This window comes from Myotis myotis, unplaced genomic scaffold (genome assembly GCF_014108235.1).
Source record: "Myotis myotis isolate mMyoMyo1 unplaced genomic scaffold, mMyoMyo1.p scaffold_m19_p_4, whole genome shotgun sequence".
Classification (NCBI taxonomy): domain Eukaryota; kingdom Metazoa; phylum Chordata; class Mammalia; order Chiroptera; family Vespertilionidae; genus Myotis; species Myotis myotis.
In genome coordinates, this window is record NW_023416346.1 from 80,045,090 (window position 1) to 80,066,013 (window position 20,924).

General features: G+C 38.5%; 1 protein-coding gene across 10 annotated transcripts in view; it reads left to right on the forward strand.

Moving 5' to 3' along the window:
- The window catches only part of PHKA1 (phosphorylase kinase regulatory subunit alpha 1), a 319,188-nt gene that overhangs the window by 182,452 nt on the left and 115,812 nt on the right, over positions 1–20,924 (forward strand). For all 10 annotated transcript variants that reach the window (XM_036304532.1, XM_036304531.1, XM_036304536.1 and 7 more), the window contains one exon: positions 4,789–4,923. In XM_036304532.1, the coding sequence (XP_036160425.1) occupies positions 4,789–4,923 (135 nt within the window). The remainder of the gene's footprint in view (positions 1–4,788; positions 4,924–20,924) is intronic.

Sequence of the window (20,924 nt, forward strand, 5' to 3'; positions counted from 1 at the left end):
GAGACTCCATCAAAAAGCTACTAGACTTAATACATGAATTTGGCAATGGAGCAGGATACAAAATTAACCCCAAGAATTCTGAGGCATTTCTATACACCAATAGTGAACTTTCAGAAAGAGAGATTATAAAAACAATCCCATTCACCATCGCACCAAAAAAATTAAGCTACCTAGGAATAAACTTAATTAAAGAGGTAAAAGACCTCTACTCAGAAAACTACAGGACGTTGAAAAAAGAGATAGAGGAAGACATAAACAGATGGAAGAACATACCGTGTTCATGGATTGGTAGAATCAACATCATTAAAATGTCCATACTACCCAAAGCAATCTATAAATTCAACGCACTTCCCATTAAAATACCAACGGCATACTTCACAGATCTAGAACGAACTCTCCAAAAATTCATCTGGAATAACAAAAGACCCCGAATAGCTGCAGCAATCCTGAGAAAGAACAAAGTAGGTGGGATCTCAATACCAGATATCAAGATGTATTACAAAGCCACTGTTCTCAAAACTGCCTGGTACTGGCACAAGAACAGGCATATAGATCAATGGAATAGAATAGAGAGCCCAGAAATCGGCCCAAACCAATATGCTCAATTAATATTTGACAAAGGAGGCAACAATATACAATGGAGCCAAGATAGTCTCTTCAATAAATGGTGTTGGGAAAATTGGACAGATATATGCAAGAAAATGAAACTAGATCACCAACTTACACCATACACAAAAATAAACTCAAAATGGATAAAGGACTTAAATGTACGACAGGAAACCATAAAAATTCTAGAAGAATCCAAAGGCAACAAAATCTCAGACATATGCCGAAGCAATTTCTTCACTGATACAGCTCCTAGGGCACTTGAAACGAAAGAGAAAATGAACAAATGGGACTACATCAAAATAAAAAGCTTCTGCACAGCAAAAGAAACCATCAACAAAACAACGAGAAAACCCACTGCGTGGGACAACATAGTTGCCAATGTCATATCTGATAAGGGCCTAATCTCCAAAATTTATAGGGAACTCATACAACTTAACAAAAGGAAGATAAACAATCCAATCAAAAAATGGGCAAAGGACCTAAATAGACACTTTTCAAAAGAGGACATTCAGAAAGCCAACAGACATATGGAAACATGCTCAAAGTCACTAATCATCCAAGAGATGCAAATCAAAACAACAATGAGGTACCATCTCACACCTGTCAGCCTGGCTATCATCAACAAATCAACAAACGACAAGTGCTGGAGAGGATGTGGAGAAAAAGGAACACTCGTGCACTGCTGGTAGGAATGCAGACTGGTGCAGCCACTATGGAAGACAGTATGGAGTTTCCTCAAAAAACTACAAATGGAACTTCCATTTGAGCCAGTGATCCCACTTCTAGGAATATATCCCAAGAAACCAGAAACACCAATCAGAAAGGATATATGCACCCATACGTTCATAGAAGCACAATTCACCATAGCTAGATTCTGGAAACAGCCTAAGTGCCTATCAGTAGATGAATGGATTAGAAAACTGTAGTACATCTACACAATGGAATACTATGCTGCTGTAAAAAAGAAGGAACTCTTACCATTTGGAACAGCATGGATGGAACTGGAGAGCATTATGCTAAGTGAAATAAGCCAGTCAATGAAGGAAAAATACCACATGATCTCACTCATTCATGGATAATAGAGACCATTATAAACTTTTGAACAATAGTAGATACAGAGGCAGAACAGCCTCAAACAGATTGTCAAACTGCAGCGGGAAGGCCGGGGAGGGGTGGGGGGCAGGAGGGAGGGGGGTAAGAGTTCAACCAAAGGACTTGTATGCATGCATATAAGCATAACCAATGGACATAAGACACTGGGGGGTAGGGGAGGCCAGGGGATTGTCAAGGGCGGGGGGAAAAAAGGGACACATATGTAATACCCTTTGTAATACTGTAAGCAATAAAAAAAAGAAAGAAAGAAAAGAAAAAAGAAGAAAACTAGAAGACGTTGAAAAAAAGAGATAGAGGAAGACATAAACAGATGGAAGAACATACCATGTTCATGGATTGGTAGAATCAACATCATTAAAATGTTCATACTACCCAAAGCAATCTATAAACTCAGTGTACTCCCCACTAAAATACCAATGGCATATTTCACAGATCTAGACAGAACTCTCCAAAAATTCATCTGGAAAAAAAATCTACAAATAGGGATCCTGAGAAAGAACAAAGTAGGAGGGCTCTCAATACCAGATATCAAGATGTATTACAAAGCCACTGTTCTCAAAACTGCCTGGTGCTGGCACAAGAACAGACATATAGACCAATGGAATAGAATAGAGAACCCAGAAATTGACCCAAACCACTATGCTCAATTAATATTTGACAAAGGAGACAGGAACATACAATGGAGTCAAGACAGTCTCTTCAATAAATGGTGCTGGGAAACTTGGTCAGACACACACACAAAAATGAAACTAGACCACCAATTTACACCATACAGAAAAATAAACTCAAAATGGATAAAGGACTTAAATGTAAGACAGGAAACCATAAAAATATTAGAGGAATCCACAGGCAGCAAGATCTCAGATATATACCGAAGCAGTATCTTCACCGACACAGCTCCTAGGGCAATGGAAATTAAAGAGAAAATAAACAAATGGGACTACATCAAAATAAAAAGCTTCTGCACAGCAAAAAAAAAACCATCAACAAAACAACAAGAAAACCCACTGCATGGGAGAACATATTTGCCAATGATATCTCCTATTAGGGCTTAATCAGCAACATTTACAGGGAACTCTTGCAACTTAACATAGGAAGACAAACAACCGAATCAAAAAATGTGCAACTGTTCTAAATAGATACTTTTCGAAATAAGACATAGGAAGGCCAAGAGACATATGAAAACATGCTCAAAGTCACTAATCACCTGAGAGATGCAAATTAAAACGAAGATGAGGTACCACCTCACACCTGTCATAATGGCTATCATCAACAAATCAACAAATGACAAATGCTGGAGAGGATGCAGAGAAAAAGGAACCCTCATGCACTGCTGGTGGGAATGCAGACTGGTGCAGCCACTGTGAGAACATTATGGAGTTTGCTCAAAAAAACTAAAAATGGAACTTCCATTTGACCCTGTGATCCCATTTCTAGGAATATATCCCAAGAAACTAGAAATACCAATCATATATATATATATATATATATATATATATATATATATATATATATATCTGTATGTTCATAGCAACACAATTTACAATAGCTAAGATTTGGAATCACTCTACGTGCCCATCAGCAGATGAGTGGATTAAAAAACTTTCGCACATCTATGCATTGGAATACTATGCCACAGTAAAAAGGAAGGAACTCCTACCATTTGTAACAGCATGGATGGAGCTGGAGAGCATTATGCTAAGTGAAATAAGTCAGTCAGAGAAAGATAAATATCACATGATCTCACTCATAATCTTCTTCTCCAGATGTCCCTTGTTAAGGCGCCATAAGTGCCCCAGTCTTTTGCAGCAAGGGTTCAGGAATCAGGAGAAGGGGCTGACACATAAATGAATACACTAGACAAATTTGGAAGGCATGGGGGACCAGGCAGAAACCCTTCTCTAGTGGAATGGGCTCCCCGAATGTCCAGACCCCCGACTTTTTATTTACTTCAATATACATTTGCCCTTTAGCAAAGCAAACAGACATCAATGGTAAGGTTTGGTAAACAGTAGAGGATTATCAGGTTAGGAGAATTGCCTTCAGCTATTCAGCCAGCAGCAGATAATAATATGCAGGTTTTCAGCCCTGCTGAATATCAAAGTCCATTAGCCTTCTGACAAACTTCTTGCATTTATTATGCTAACTACTGTTGGTCTTTGCCTCCAGCAACTTTGTTAACTAGGCTTTTGCTAAAAAAAAAAAAAAAAAAAAAAAAAAAAAAAAAAAAAAAAAAAACAGAAAAAACAAAACATAAAGTATACTAGTAAGCTGGAATGAACTAAGTGATACCTTCATTTTCCCATTAACCCAATTCAACACATATACCATCATTAGAGGAACAGGAATCAGGTGCATGCTTGTTCCTGGTACTTAGTGTCAAATATCTGTCTCATAGAGGGAGAGTAAACAGAAGAGCCAGGGTGCTGGCCTGGTCTCCTCTGTAAGTACAGTGACTACATCAGAGGCATGAATGTAAGACTAACAAAATGGAGCTGTCCAGGCTTGGCAGGCTCTGAGTCTAGAAAAGTATTTATCCCTACTCACCGCCCCCCCTGCAAAAAAAAATAACCACACACAATTTCAACTATCATACTTCAATTCTTTATTTCCAATTTACCTTGCCTTCTACCATTCTCTAGCTATAGAGCAATTCTTATTAGTGTATTCTTTATTACTCTTGTAATCCTAGCCCTGGTCTTAAGGGTATGGATATGAGAGAGTCTTGAGGAATTAACTTTCACCAAAGCTATAACACATCACATGTTGGAATTTTTCCTGTTTAAACATGGAATCACAGATATAAAGAGAGTGTGGCATTCTCTAGGAACACTTGACCAAATACTTGACCAAAAACCAGAATATGATACTGTGGTCATGAAATCTTTTTTTCCTTTGCCAATCATTATGTACCTAACATGATAATTATTTCATCAGGGTTCCCCAATAATTACTAATTTCCTCAACTTTCCTTTCTCTTCCCTTCAAAAAACTTATCTGGCTTGAGAGATTTTAAATTTTTACTGAAATAAAATTTTCTGTTGATCTCATTTTTCTTTCTTACAGTTTCCATTCTAGCTGAGACAGAAGAAATTAAGGCCATTTTAAAGGACAAGGGAATTGATGTGGAGACCATTGCTGAGGTGTACCCCTTCAGAGTACAACCAGCTCGTATTCTCAGCCACATTTATTCCAGCCTAGGTAAGGAGATTGAACAGTCTGCTAGAATCAGAGCATTATTTGATACAACCTAGGGATTCTTTCATTTTTTCTTTTTTTCTTTATCTCATATTGATTTATAAACTGCATATTAGAAGGAATTTTGAGTCTCTGGAACCTAAGTTTCTAACTATATATATATACTGAGCAGACTTGATCATTTTAGCTGTGTTTTCTGAACTCTTTGGTATATATGGCGTGACTGTTACTAGGCAATATTGCATCGTCATTCCAAGTGTGTGCTTAACTAACATGTTCTCTCCTTTCTTGGGACCTATATTTCTGTTTTGAATACATGCTAACTTACATGGAGTAGTAGCCAAAGAACTTGTGTTTAGGTCTTTTATACTTTGTCATGTAATGAATTGGTTGACAATATTTTAAAAATTCTATTTCTTTTTTCCCCCAAAGTATATTTTATTTTTTAAGTTTTATTTTATTGTTTAAAGTATTACATATAGTATTACATGTCTTCTTTTTCCCCCATTGACCTCCCCCTCTGCCAGCCCCAAACCCGCCCCCCACGCTCCCGCACATGCCCTCACCCCCCCCCCCCCAGTGTCTGTGTCCATTGGTTATGCTTATATGCATGCATACAAGTCATTTGGTTGATCTCTTACCCCTCCCCCCACCCCCTGCCTTCCCACTGATGTTTGACAGTCTGTTCGATGCTTCTTTGTCTCCGTATCTGTTTTTGTTAATCAGTTTATAATGTTCATTATATTCCTCAAATGAGTGAGATCATGTGATATTTATCCTTCTCTGACTGACTTATTTCATTTAGGATAATGCTCTCCAGGTCCATTCATGCCGTTGAAAAAATTCTATTTCTTAATATAATACTTATTTATTTTTTTTTTAAATGTACAAAATGCTACTGAATCGTTCACTTCAAAATGCCTAACTTTATGCTTTATGATTCACTCAACTGATTAATTTATTTTTTTATTTTTTTTTTTATTTTTTTTTTTTATTGCTTAAAGTATTACAAAGGGTATTACATATGTGTCCATTTTATCCCCCCGCCCTAGACAGTCCCCTAGCCTCCCCTGTCCCCCCATGCTTATGTCCACTGGTTATGCTTCTATGCATGCATACAAGTCCTTTAGTTGATCTCCTACCCCCCTACCTCCTGCCCCGCAACCCTCCCCGGCCTTCCTGCTGCAGTTTGACAATCTGTTTGAGGGAGCTCTGCCTCTGTATCTATTATTGTTCAAAAGTTTATAATGGTCTCTATTATCCATGAATGAGTGAGATCATGTGGTATTTTTCCTTCATTGACTGGCTTATTTCACTTAGCATAATGCTCTCCAGTTCCATCCATGACGTTGCAAATGGTAAGAGTTCCTTCCTTTTTAGAGCAGCATAGTATTCCATCGTGTAGATGTACCACAGTTTTCTAATCCATTCATCTACTGATGGGCACTTAGGCTGTTTCCAGATCTTAGCTATGGTGAATTGTGCTGCTATGAACATAGGGGTGCATATATCCTTTCTGATTGGTGTTTCTGGTTTCTTGGGATATATTCCTAGAAGTGGGATCACAGGGTCAAATGGGAGTTCCATTTTCAGTTTTTTAAGGAAACTCCATACTGTCTTCCATAGTGGCTGCACCAGTCTGCATTCCCACCAGCAGTGCACAAGTGTTCCTTTTTCTCCACATCCTCTCCAGCACTTGTCGTTTGTTGATTTGTTGATGATAGCCAGTCTGACAGGTGTGAGATGGTACCTCATTGTTGTTTTGATTTGCATCTCTCGGATGATTAGTGACTTTGAGCATGTTTTCATGTGTCTCTTGGCTTTCTGAATGTCCTCTTTTGAAAGGTGTCTATTTAGGTCCTTTGCCCATTTTTTGATTGGATTGTTTATCTTCCTTTTGTTAAGTTGTATGAGTTCCCTATAAATTTTGGAGATTAGGCCCTTATCGGATATGACATTGGCAAATATGTTTTCCCACACAGTGGGTTTTCTCGTTGTTTTGTTGATGGTTTCTTTTGCTGTGCAGAAGCTTTTTATTTTGATGTAGTCCCATTTGTTCATTTTCTCTTTAGTTTCAAGTGCCCTAGGAGCTGTATCAGTGAAGAAATTGCTTCGGCATATGTCTGAGATTTTGTTGCCTTTGGATTCTTCTAGAATTTTTATAGTTTCCTGTCGTACATTTAAGTCCTTTATCCATTTTGAGTTTATTTTTGTGTATGGTGTAAGTTGGTGGTCTAGTTTCATTTTCTTGCATATATCTGTCCAATTTTCCCAGCACCATTTATTGAAGAGACTATCTTGGCTCCATTGTATGTTCTTGCCTCCTTTGTCAAATATTAATTGAGCATATTGGTTCGGGCCGATTTCTGGGCTCTCTATTCTATTCCATTGATCTATATGCCTATTCTTGTGCCAGTACCAGGCAGTTTTGAGAACAGTGGCTTTGTAATACATCTTGATATCTGGTATTGAGATCCCACCTACTTTGGTCTTTTTCAGGATTGCTGCAGCTATTCGAGGTCTTTTTTTATTCCAGATGAATTTTTGGAGAGTTCGTTCTAGATCTCTGAAGTATGCCGTTGGTATTTTAATGGGAAGTGCGTTGAATTTATAGATTGCTTTGGGTAGTATGGACATTTTAATGATGTTGATTCTACCAATCCATGAACACGGTATGTTCTTCCATCTGTTTATGTCTTCCTCTATATCTTTTTTCAACGTCCTGTAGTTTTCTGAGTAGAGGTCTTTTACCTCTTTAGTTAAGTTTATTCCTAGGTAGCTTAATTTTTTTGGTGCGATGGTAAACGGGATTGTTTTTATAATCTCTCTTTCTGAAAGTTCACTATTGGTGTATAGAAATGCCTCGGATTTCTTGGGGTTAATTTTGTATCCTGCTACATTGCCAAATTCATGTATTAAGTCCAGTAGCTTTTTGATGGAGTCTCTAGGGTTTTGTATGTATAATATCATGTCGTCTGCAAATAAGGACAGTTTTACTTCCTCTTTTCCAATTTGGATGCCTTTTATTTCTTCTTCTTGCCGAATTGCAATGGCTAACACTTCCAGTACTATGTTGAACAGGAGTGGTGAGAGGGGGCATCCCTGTCTTGTTCCTGTTCTTCGGGGAAATGGTGTTAGTTTTTGTCCATTGAGTATGATGTTGGCTGTGGGCCTGTCATATATGGCTTTTATTATGTTGAGGTATGATCCTTCTACTCCCACCTTGCTGAGAGCTTTTATCAAAAATGGGTGTTGAATTTTGTCAAATGCTTTTTCTGCATCAATTGATATGACCATGTGGTTTTTTTCTTTCAATTTGTTTATGTGATGTATCACGTTTATTGATTTGCGGATATTGTACCATCCTTGCATCCCTGGGATAAATCCTACTTGGTCATGGTGTATGATCTTTCTGATGTACTGCTGGATCCGATTTGCTAAGATTTTGTTGAGGATTTTGGCATCTATGTTCATGAGGGATATTGGCCTGTAATTCTCTTTCATTGTGTTGTCTTTACCTGGTTTTGGTATTAGGGTGATGCTGGCTTCATAGAATGAGCTTGGAAGTGTTCCTTCCTCTTGAATTTTTTGTAGTAGTCTGAGGAGGATAGGTTTTAGTTCTTCCTTGAATGTTTGGTAAAACTCCCCTGTGAAGCCGTCTGGTCCTGGGCTTTTGTTTGCTGGAAGCTTTTTGATGACTGCTTCAATTTCTTCCATAGTTATTGGCCTGTTGAGATTTTTAGATTCTTCCTGATTGAGTTTTGGAATGTTGTATTTTTCTAGGAATTTGTCCATTTCCTCCAGGTTGTCTAGTTTGTTGGAGTAGAGCTGTCCATAGTATTTTTTAACAATCATTTGTATTTCTGTGGGGTCTGTTGTTATTTCGCCTCTATCGTTTCTGATTTTGTTTATTTGGGTCCTCTCTCTTTGCTTCTTGGTGAGTCTGGCTAGAGGTTTGTCAATCTTGTTTATCCTTTCAAAGAACCAGCTCTTGGTTTCATTGATTTTCTGTATTGTTTTTTTGGTCTCTATGTCATTTATTTCTGCTCTAATCTTTATTATCTCCTTCCTTCTGCTCACTCTGGGGTTTTCTTGTTGCTCTCTTTCTAATTCTTTGAGTTGTAGAGTTAGATGATTTACTACCATTTTTTCTTGTTTGTTGAGATAGGCCTGTAGAGCTATAAACTTCCCTCTCAGGACTGCTTTCATTGTGTCCCATAGGTTTTGGATTGTTGTGTTTTCATTGTCATTAGTTTCCAGGATGTTTCGAATTTCTTCTTTGATTTCATTGGTAACCCAATCAATATTTAATAGCATGCTATTCAGCTTCCAGGTGTTTGAGTATTTTGGGTTGTTTTTATTGTAGTTTATTTCTAATATTATGCCATCGTGGTCTGCGAAGACGCTTTTTATGATTTCAATTTTCTTGAATTTGGGGATACTTTGCTTGTGACCCAATATATGGTCTATTTTTGAATATGTCCTATGAGCATTTGAGTAGAATGTATATTCCCTGGCTTTCGGGTGAAGTGTTCTGAAGATGTCTATTAAGTCCATCTGATCTAGTGAGTCATTTAGGATTGCTGTATCTTTGCTGATTATTTGTCTAGAGGACTTATCCAGTGCTGTCAGTGGTGTATTAAAGTCCCCTACTATGATTGTATTGTTGTCGATGTCTCCTTTGATATCTTCCAGGAGTTTTTTTATGAATTTGGGTGCTCCTGCATTGGGTGCATATATGTTTACCAGGATTATATCTTCTTGTTGTATTGATCCCTTTAGTATTATGAAGTGGCCTTCCTTATCTCTTGTTATGGCCTTCACTTTGAGGTCTATTTTGTCCGATATAAGTATTGCTACCCCAGCTTTCTTTTCCTTTCCATTTGCCTGAAAGATATTTTTCCATCCTTTCACTTTCAGTCTGTGTGAGTCCCTTCTAATGAGGTGGGTTTCTTGTAGACAGCAGATGTATGGGTCATGTTTTTTTATCCATTCAGCCACTCTATGTCTTTTGTTTGGAGCATTTAGTCCGTTTACGTTTAAAGTTATTATTGAAAGGTACTTGTTTGTAGGCATTTCTGTTTTTGTGTGGCTGTTTTCTTTCTGAACTTTTTATTTCTTATTTTTATACCAGTCCCTTTAGCATTCCTTGCATTGCTGGCTTGGTGGTGATAAACTCCCTTAGCCTTTTTTTGTCTGTGAAGCTTCTTATTTCCCCTTCAAGTTTGAATGATAGCCTTGCTGGATAGAGTATTCTTGGATTCAGTCCTTTGCTTTGCATCACTTTGTAAATTTCCGTCCATTCTTTTCTGGCCTGATGTGTTTCTGTTGAGAAATCATTTGACAATCTAATGGGAGATCCCTTGTATGTAACTTTCCGTCTCTCTCTTGCAGCCTGTAAGATTCTCTCTTTGTCCTGAACATTTGCCATGGTAATTATGATGTGTCTTGGTGTGGGTCTTTTTGGGTTCACCTTGTTTGGGACTCTCTGGGCTTGTGTGACTTTTTTCTTCCCCACCTCAGGGAAGTTTTCTGATATTATTTCTTCTAATAGGTTTTCTAATCCTTGTTCATCCTTCTGTTGTTCTGGTACCCCTATTATTCGTATGTTGTTTCGTTTCATGTTGTCCCAAAGCTCCCTTAGGCTCTCCTCCTGTCTTTTCATTTTTTTCTCCAATTGCAGTACATTTTGGGTGTGTTTTGCTTCCTTGTCTTCTAAATCACTAATTCGGTCCTCCGCTTCTCCTAGTCTACTGTTGATACTTTCAATGGAGTTTTTCATTGCAGCTATATCGCTCTTCATATCTTCTTGGGTCTTACTTAAGTTGTTGATTTTTTCATCTGTTTCTTCTAGCTTCTTCCATATGTTATCGATTTTTTCATCTGTTTCTTCTAGCTTCTTCCATATGTTATCGATTTTTTCATCTGTTTCTTCTTGCTTCTTTCTGAGGTTGTCGATTTTTTCCTCCATCCGGTTTATGCACTCTAGGACCCTTATTCTGAATTCTTTTTCTGTCATGTTGCATGCCTCTGTATTACTTAGCTGCTTTTCTGGAGAGTCCTCCTTCTCTTTCCTTTGGGGGTTTCTTTGTCTACCCATGTTTGATCTCACTGACATATCTAGACGTTGAGTCGTTCAGTGGCTGCTCCCTTGGTGGCAGTGACTCCTTGGTCTGCGGTTCCTCTTCGGGCGGTTGCAGTAGCAGCTGCTCTTCAGTTGGCAGCAACTCCTCTGGTGGGTGCTGTTCACAGCTGTGGTGGCTCTTCTGGCTGGTGGGGCGAGGTTTCACGTACAGCTGCTGTTCCTCAGCAGAGGGTGTGGTGCTCAGGAGGTTGCTGTTGCTTGGATCTGCTGTGTTGATTTAAAGGCACAAAATACAACACAACAAGGCACCACGTACCAGGCACTATACACAAATATATTCACGATATTAATAACCCCAAATAAAGGTGACCACCTGAATTAAGAGAATTAGGGGATAAGGAAGAAGGAAGAGAAAAAGAGAAAAGAGAAAAAAGAAAAGAAAATTAGGGACCAAAAAAAGGAGTGCAAAAATGAAAGTGGGAAAAAGGAGGGGGGAAAGTAAAAGCGAGAAAAGAAAGGAAAAGAAAAAAAAAGAGCGAAAAGAGAGAATGAAGTGGAAGAGGGGAAGAGACTTTTTATATGAGGAGAATTCTCCTATAGAACAGCCATTAATCCCAACAAATTCCAGCAACAGCTCCCTGGAGATAAATGCAAACTAGAAACAACCAATAATATAACGATGAAAATAGAATGGAGAACACTAATCCCAAAATAAAATAAAGAGAAAATAAAATGGCACTTTAAAAAAAATGGTAAAATGGTAGCAGTAATAATACTGGTTAAAAATAAGAAGGTAGTAATTAAAAGGGTAAAATCAGGTGATGGAAAAAAGAAGAAAAAAAAAAGAAGAAGAGGAAAAGAAAAAAAAAAAGAAAAAAAAAAAAAAAAAAATTGGTTTCTTAGTTAAAAGGTGAAAAAAGAAAAAAAAAAAATATTGCAGTAGTGAAGGTCCTTCGGTTCTTCTATTCTTCAGTGTGGCTCGCCTTAGACCTGCCCGGTATTCAGGAGAGTGTTGAGTTTCCCTGCGATACACTGTTCCTCTGTGTTGTAAACCACAGTCCTTATTTTAAAGCAAGCCGCATTTGTTTCCCAGACTGCCTTATTTTGTGTTTAGCAAAGAGTCAGTTTGTGGGTCAGCCTCTGGGTGGCAGTGTTCTGGGGTTGGCCTCTGAGGCTACAGGGCCTCTCTGTCCAGTGGAAGTTCACTGCCCAGAGCTGGCTGCGTAAGAGTTACCAGTGCTGTGTTGTTGCTGGGATTGAAAATCCCTCTATAGGCCAGACCCTGTTAACTCCCAGGGACTGATCAGGTTATTTTAATCCTTGATCTCCTACAGGGTGGAATCTGGGTGTGGCTGTGCTCCTTGCCTGGGGGCTGGGGGGAGGAGTCTCACTCTCTAGAGAGAATGGCTGCCTCAGACATGGGCTCAGGGGTGTCTCAGCACTCAATTCGCTGCCACCTCTCCCTGCCCCCCTTCTCTCCTCAGTCTCTCCCCAGATTCCACTCCTCCGCACACTCTCCCTCTCTTCAGCACAGGTGAGTGTCTGTATCCGAAATGTCCCATGAACAGGGTTCAGTGAAAACAAACAAACAAACGCTGGCCGCGGAAACGGGGAAGGCTTGGTTTCTGTAAGCTTCTTCTCTTACCGGGACTGCATGGTCTGATCAGCTCTTCAGGCTGCCCCCTTTAGGCTCAGTCCTCTGTGATCACAGACCGAGCTCTCAATTCCCCCGGCAGCGCCAGGAATCCCGCGGTTCTCCTTTCCCCCGTCAGGGGCTGTGCCTGTCCCAAGGGACGCGGCTGTCTGCCACGCGGTCTCCCTCCGACTCTCTGGGCTCAGAGGTCTGGCAAACTTTCCTGCCCAAATCCCTGGTTTTTTTACCTTTCCAGGGGAGTTCTGCTCTTCCCGGCTGTAAACTGTCTCGCCAGCTGAGGAATTTCGCCAATTCGGGGTGGATGTTACTAGTTTCAGCTGCTCACTCCATTTGCTCAGTGACACGACCTGGGACGCGTCTGCCTATACCGCCGCCATCTTCCTGAATCCTCAACTGATCACTTATTTTTAATTAGTACTTATTTTTAATTAGTACTTATTTTTATTCGATTTATATATTTAACTTAGTAATGGACACATTAAACAAATTACTGCAAATTACAAGTTTATACAACTTATTACAGATTTCACATTAAACAAATTACACTATTAACTAAAAAATTACATAGAGAATTTTTAAACTACCTTGTGGAAGGCTGAATAATGGCCCTCAAAGATACCCACGTCCTAGTTCTTAGAACCTGTGAAGATTACCTTATATGATATATGGCAAAAGAGACTTTGCAGGTATCATTAAATTAAGGGGCTTTAGATGAGGAGTATTAGCCTGTATTATCCAGGTAGACCTTAAATGTAATCATAAGTGTCCTTATAAAAGGAAGGCAGAGGGAGATGAGAAAACAGAAATGAGATCAGAGTGATTTAACTTTGAGCCAAAGATTTCCAAGGATTGCCCATAGCCTCTTGAGGTTGAAATTGGCAAGGAACAGATTCTGCTCTGGAGCTTCCAGGAGAAACCAATCCTGCTGACACCTTGATTTTATTTCAGTCCTGTAAACTCATTTGACCTTCAGACCTCCAGAAGTGTAAGAGAATAAATATATGTTGTTTTAAGCCTCTAAGTTTGTGGTAATTTGTTACAACAAAAATAGGAAAGTGATACAGACTTTGGTACTAAGAAGTGGGGTGATACTGTAATGAATATCTGAAAGTGTAGAAGTGGCTTTAGAGTCAGGTAATGGGTAGAGGCAGGAAGAATTTTGGGTCACATGACAAAAAAGTCTAGATTACCTTTAACAAACTGTTATAAAGGCATTGATGGTAAGGGAACAAAAGGAAATGAGGAACATGTTATTGGAAACTTAAAGAAAAGGATCTTTGTTTTATAGTTACAGAAATCTTAGCTGAACGATGGCATATAGTTTTGTGGAAAACAGAGCTATAAATCATAAATTTGGATATTAAACTGAGGTGATTTTCAAGCAAAGTGTTGAAATCATGGCCTGATTTTTTTTTTTTTTTTGGCTGTTTATAGTATAATGCGAGAGGAAAGATAAATTGAGGGAAGAACAATAAAGGAAAAAACTAAAACCAGGACTTCATGACATTCTAAGCCTATCTACATTGGAAAAGTTGATAAAATTAGATTTCTGTCAGGAAAACATGCTCTAGAAAAATGGTCAACCTTTTGCTAAGGTTTTGGAAAGATCAAAAGATCAGAATATTCATTAACACAGAGGGCTTTTCAGAGAGGAAAGGAGAGGGAAAGAGAGATAGAAACATTAATGATGAGAGACAATCATTGATCAGCTGCCTCCTGCACGCCCCACAGGGGATCTAGCCTACAACCTGGGCATATGCTCTGACCAGGAATCGAACAAACAGTGACCTCCTAGTTCATAGGTCAGCACTCAACCACTGAGCCATGCCAACTGGGCACAGAGGGCTTTTTGAAGAGATTGGGCCTATGACTGATAGATCCTCTCAACCATCTCAGCAGAATCCTCCTAGGAATAGAGATGAGATTATTTAGGAAAGATCCTGTGGAGGACCCTCTTGTCTAATGGCTTGAACCCTCATGATGTACCTGTAAGACCTACAGGTTTTTAAGAATGTTATACCAGCAGAAACACTGCCAACTTGGACTGAAAGGAACAGAGGGAGGACAAGTTGAAAAAAGGGTGTCAGACTCCTAAAATTCTACAGTCAGGAAGCAGGCTGATAAAACTACCCAGCTTCAAACAAGTGCTACCCCTTCAAGAAAAAGAAAGGATGATTTCAAGGGAGGTGCCTTGGGCCCAGAGGGCAGAGCCTCAAGCCACAGAAAATTACTACAACTCCTTGAAACCTAATGGAGTTTGCCCATCAGTTTTCACAATTACATGGGGCCCTGATTCCTTTCTTCCTTCCATTTTCTCTTTTTCAAAATGAAAATGTTTATAACTTATATAAACAATTTACAGGAATGTCTCTGCTCATATTTTGAATGCAGATGATATGTTTTCTAGTTTCAATGGTCCACAGATGGAGAAGAATTTTGCCTCAGTGTGGAGCATACCCAGATTTTCACCTATACCTGATTTAGATGATGAGATTCGAGACTTTTGGGCTAATTATATTTAGAAGAAATTTTGGACTTGGCTTGATGCTGTAAAGTGTTGAGAGTTTAGGGCAGGGGTCCTCAAACTACGGCCCGCGGGCCACATGCAAATATAAATATTGTATTTGTTCCCGTTTTGTTTTTTTACTTCAAAATAAGATATGTGCAGTGTGCATAGGAATTTGTTCATAGTTTTTTTAAAACTATAGTCCGGCCCTCCAACGGTCTGAGGGACAGTGAACTGGCCCCCTGTTTAAAAAGTTTGAGGACCCCTGGTTTAGGGACTATTGGGATGCAGTGAATACACTTTGCATGTGGGAGGGATGTGAATCCTTAGGGGCCAGTGGAAAGCTGGTAGGCTGTGGAAGGCCCCCCAAGGATATCTAAGGCCTAATTCCTTAAACCTGTGAACCATATCTTACATGTCAAAAGGGACTTTGCAGGTGTAACTATATTAAGAAGACTAAGATGGAAAATACTATTCTGGATTCTCCTAAATGTAATCACAAGTATCCTTATAAGAGGAAGCCAAAGGGAGATCAGTGTATAGAAGTAAGTGATGTGATGACAGAAGCAAGAGTTTGGAGTGTTAAGACCACTTGCCTTATGCTCTAGATACCGTGGTCGGCAAACTGCGGCTCACGAGACACATGCGGCTCTTTGGCCCCTTGAGTGTGGCTCTTCCTAAGCCTTAGGAGTACCCTAATTAAGTTAATAACAATGTACCTTCCTGTATAGTTTTTAAGTTTAAAAAATCTGGCTCTCAAAAGAAATTTCAATTGTTGTACTATTGATATTTGGCTCTGTTGACTAATGAGTTTGCCGACCACTGCTAGAACAAGCATGTCAAACTCAAAGGCTAACACGGGCCAAATAAACAATGTTTAAAACAAAAGCTTCAATTTTCATAGAAATGTAGGTTTATTTCAATGAAAACATACTGAATACAAAGGGCTGAAATAAATGAGTAGTCATTCACATAAAACAATAGAACATTTTAATTAAAACTAATAGTTTTTTCTTTAACATTAACTTACCAGACACTGAATAACTGCACAAATTAATAAGCGTAACGCAAATAAAACTATTTTTCTTGTTCTCTGAAAGTGAAATATTTCCTGTTGCACACACCAAACAAGTCAGTCCAAGACTAATGATGTGGCAATCGGCTGCTAAAATATTAGTGGAGAGAAATGGTGCACCTGCACATAAGGCACATAAGGGAAATGAACGTAACATGATTATAGTAATCAGTTATTAACGAACATTGTAGTTCAATATTAATAATTATGTATAACAGGATATTATAAAAATTAAGTTAGGAAACTTTTGTTAAAACGTTTCTTTCATAAAATTGGCTGGGCCGCAAAAATATTCGTTGTGGGCCGCATGCGGCCTATGGGCCGCGAGTTTGACATGCTTGTTCTAGAAGTTGGAAGAGGCAAGAAGGAATTTTCCCCTTGAGCCTCCAAAAGGAACCAGCTCTACTGACACCTTGATTTTGATTTTTACTCATAATAGCCTCATAGGCTCATTTTGGACTTCTGACCTTCAGAACTATGAGTATAAAAGTATGTTGTTTTAAGCCACTAATTTGTTTTAGCTCCAATGGCAAATTAATACAATCTTAAATCAAGCCACAAAGGAGTAAATGCGTAAGTAAAGATTGTATTTTAGATAGTGGATTGCCACTTACCAACCCAAAGACTACTTTGTGTATATATGTGTTTGTGTGTGTACTTGTTTTCTTAACCAATAATTGTCTGTTTGTAATTATAGCCAAGCCAAATCCTGTCCAGCTCAAAACCAGCTTCCTTCCCTTTTTACAAATACCTACTCCAAACATTCAATTACTATGGCAGTAATATAGATCAAAATTGAGAGGAAATCAACCAAGGAGGGAAGGACCAACAGTCAGAGTCTAACTCCTATGCACACATATTTTATGCCAGCAAGACCTGAACTCCCAGAGCTATTAACATTCATCTGACTTTAATAGTATACAGATTCCCCCCCCCCTTCCATCCTAGTTGTAATGTAGAAAATACCTTTTCTTTGTTATTGAAGTGCAAGGTTAGAATCTTCCAAAGAAATTTTACTAAAAACTGGAAAACTAAAATAGAAATTAGTAAGTTTCTTGAGTATAGGTCTCAGATCCTAATTAGCCTCTATAATCTGGCCACAAATTAGCTTGAATGTTATAAAATTCTGAGCACCCAGTTCCCTACCCTTACTCAACCCTGAGGTAAATGCCAAGTCAAGACTCTGAAACTTCTGATATTGATTTGGGTTGACACTTAACTAGGTGGGATGGGTACCTAAGTCCTTCCCAGAACCTGCTTCCTGTTATGGTATTTTTAAAATTTTCTTTGACCATTCTTTCCAGGCTCAGACTACAGTATGCCCCTAGTCTCCAGATACCAATCCATTAGTACTAAACCCTTGACACAAGGAAGATATTTCTCTATGTAGGCCAATTCTTACTCCCTGAGTATTAGTTGATCTTGTAGTTGCCTTCTTTGCCCCTCAGAGGAATCTCTATAGTTTGGGGTTCATGCAAGTCCTATTGGTACCTTTGACCTAATTCTCTCACAGAAGTGGATAGGCTAATTTTACCCTTTGATTTTCACATCCATTCTTCTAAGCTCAAAATAATCTTACCTAGGGTATAGGTAGCTTTCAAGCTCTGGGCCATTATTTCTGGAATCTACCCGCATCACATTGGATCCCTCCAACAAACAGAAACAAACTCCTTACTGATTATTTTTTCAAAGTCTACACTCAGTTTTAGGGCATTTTACTAAGTTATTATTTCCTAGTCAAAAGAAATAAGGACTGATGGGTCTTGAGTTTATTGATCAAACATTTCAGGGCCTCAAGTAGCAAACTACATTCATTTTTCAAATATAGTCCTTCATTCACTTCATTCATTCTTTCATAAGGATCTATTGCTCACTTATTATGTACCAAGCACAGGGCTAGATGCTGTAAGAGGCATAGGCATATAATCAAATAATTATAGTACAATTTTATGAATCCTGTAACAATGGTGTTATATACAAAATTAGGAGGAACAGGATAGATTTTCCTGGGAAAGTCAAGAAAGGCATGATTTGATGACATCAAATGAGTGACTCTTCAAAATTCTATTATTGCAACAATTTCACAATAACAAAATTGCTTTAAGCACACATTGAATGAAGCTATAATTCCACCAAGAAAAAAAGTTATTTTTCCATCAGATATGTTCATTTATATGTGTTATCTAAATTGGATTCTCTGCTTCACCTCAAACACTCATTATTTCATATATTTCAGTTCCATAATGTCTATTTTTTTAAGTTATGAAGTTAATCAATTTTGGGAACTTAAGAACTTTATAAATTTAGAAACTCAGATCTTTATATAGTGCTAATTCTTTTTAATCTGTTAGTTCACATACATACATTTTAATGATTATATTTAATGTGTACATATTAACTTGTGTGTTTTTTCACTTATTTCTCATGTAAATATTTTCACATATTGAAAGAGCTATGTATTATTCCATAAATTAAGGTAATTGTTCCCTTATTATTGGGTACTTGAATTGTTTCCAAAATTTTTATCTCTAAAAATTACACCTCTTTCCTTGGAGTATATTCTCAGAAAGGAAATTCTAGATAAGAATTTAACTTTGTAGCTGATTTTTCCTGTTGCCAGATTATACTTTAAAAAGACCAACCCAGCCCTAACCGGTTTGGCTCAGTGGATAGAGTGTCGGCCTGCGGACTCAAGGGTCCCAGGTTCGATTCCGGTCAAGGGCATGTGCCTGGGTTGTGGGCACATCCCCAGTAGGGAGTATGCAGGAGGCAGCTGATTGATGTTTCTCTCGCATCGATGTTTCTAGCTCTCTGTCCCCTCCCTTCCTCTCTGTAAAAAATCAATAAAATATAAAAATAAAATAAAATAAATAAAAAGACCAACCCATTTTTAATGACATCAATAATTATGAAATATACCTTTAAAAATTGTACTACTCATGCAACATTGTTTTTTAAAATCGTTGTTGGATTAATCATTTCAATATTCCTATTATTTTCATTTCTTTTCTTTAATTCCCAGTGAGAGTATGTATTTTTTCAGTTTTATTTTACTGATTTTTGAAATTGTGTCTCCTATTACTTGCATATCTAGCAGGATCTGCACATTTTCATATATATTTATCAATTTTAAGTATATTTTATGGTAAGCTTTTATCAATGAAGGTTATAATGTATGTCCTATAACTTTTTTAGATATAATTTTCTTGCCTTTGCAAATTTTTAAACATCAAATATACCCATTTTATTAGCTATATCTTTCTTCAGGACTTGTTGAATTTATCTCCTCATTTTATTTGAATAGATAGGTTATTCTTGTTCTCTCTAGTTTTCACAAATAGTAAGTTATCAGATTATAAATTGAAATGTACATTGTGACTGCAGGGAACTGGAAAATAGAGAAAAGCACAAAGGGAGGGGATAAAAATCACCTATAATTCTACCACTCACAGGAAGCCACTGCGTTTGTTTTGGGGCTTTTGCTTCCAATCCTATATAATAAAAGTCTAATATGCAAATTGTCCCTTCGACTGGGAGTTCAACCACTTGCTATGACGTGCACTGACCACCAGGGGGCGGCATGGACCATGGTGGGCATCTGCGACGTGATGCTTGCAGTGGGCGGCAGTGGAGGCGCTGCTGGCCCTGATGGGCCCCAATGAGAGCGGGACTGTGGTGCGATGGTGGAGCAGGTGAGCGGGCAGTGCCAGGCCAAGGCAGGTGTGAGTGGGGCCCGATCATCCACCCCAATTGCTCCACAGACAGCGACCAGCAGCAGCAGTGGGAGGTGGGGACACTGTCCAGCTCACAGGCACTGAGGGAGCCAGGCGGGGCCCAGTCACCCCGCTCATTGCCCTGAAAATGGCAACCAGCAGCTGCGGTGGGGGGCGGGTCCTCCACCTGGCTCCCAAGTGCTGAGGGAGCTGGGCCGGGGCCCTATGACTCAGGTGGAGGGGGGCACATGGGGCCTAGGGGCCCAGGTGCTGCCCAGAGCCAAGAGGTCAGCTCGGGCCTGCCCTTCCACGCTAGATGCTCGCACTTCGATCACCTGCCAGACCTAGGGAACCATACTCGTGCGTGAATTTTTTGTACCAGGTCTCTAGTAAATCTTTATAAAATAAATACACACTTGTTTTTAGAAAAATTGTGTCAGAAATAGCACTCTTTGTAATCCGTTTTTTGCAACATAATGATATATGATAAACCCTATTGCATCTTCTTAAATAGCCTCCTACAATGCTATTTTAATATCTGTATTACCATACTTCAGTTTTTTGACATATGGATGACAGATTTGTTTTCATAAATTAAGTAGCCCCCTTTCTAATTATTTTGCAAGTTATCTACTTATATTCTTTTACCATTTTTCTACTGGAAAATTGTCAGTTTATTATTAGTTTATATAAAGTTTTTTATATACTGGGGATGCTAACACTTTGTCTTCCACATATTATTGCAATCTTTTGCTATTTTTATTATTTCCCTTTAATTTTATATTTGATTTTTATATATAGAATTTTTATATTTTTATGTAGTAAAAGTTTTGCCTTTTTGGTTCCTTTTTTTGCTATTATGATTAGAGAGACCCCATTCCTAGATCAGATACATATTCACTGCATTTTTTTCCTCTGTGGTTACAATTTTACATTTAACTCTTACTCTAGAATTTTAATTTTAGTTTATC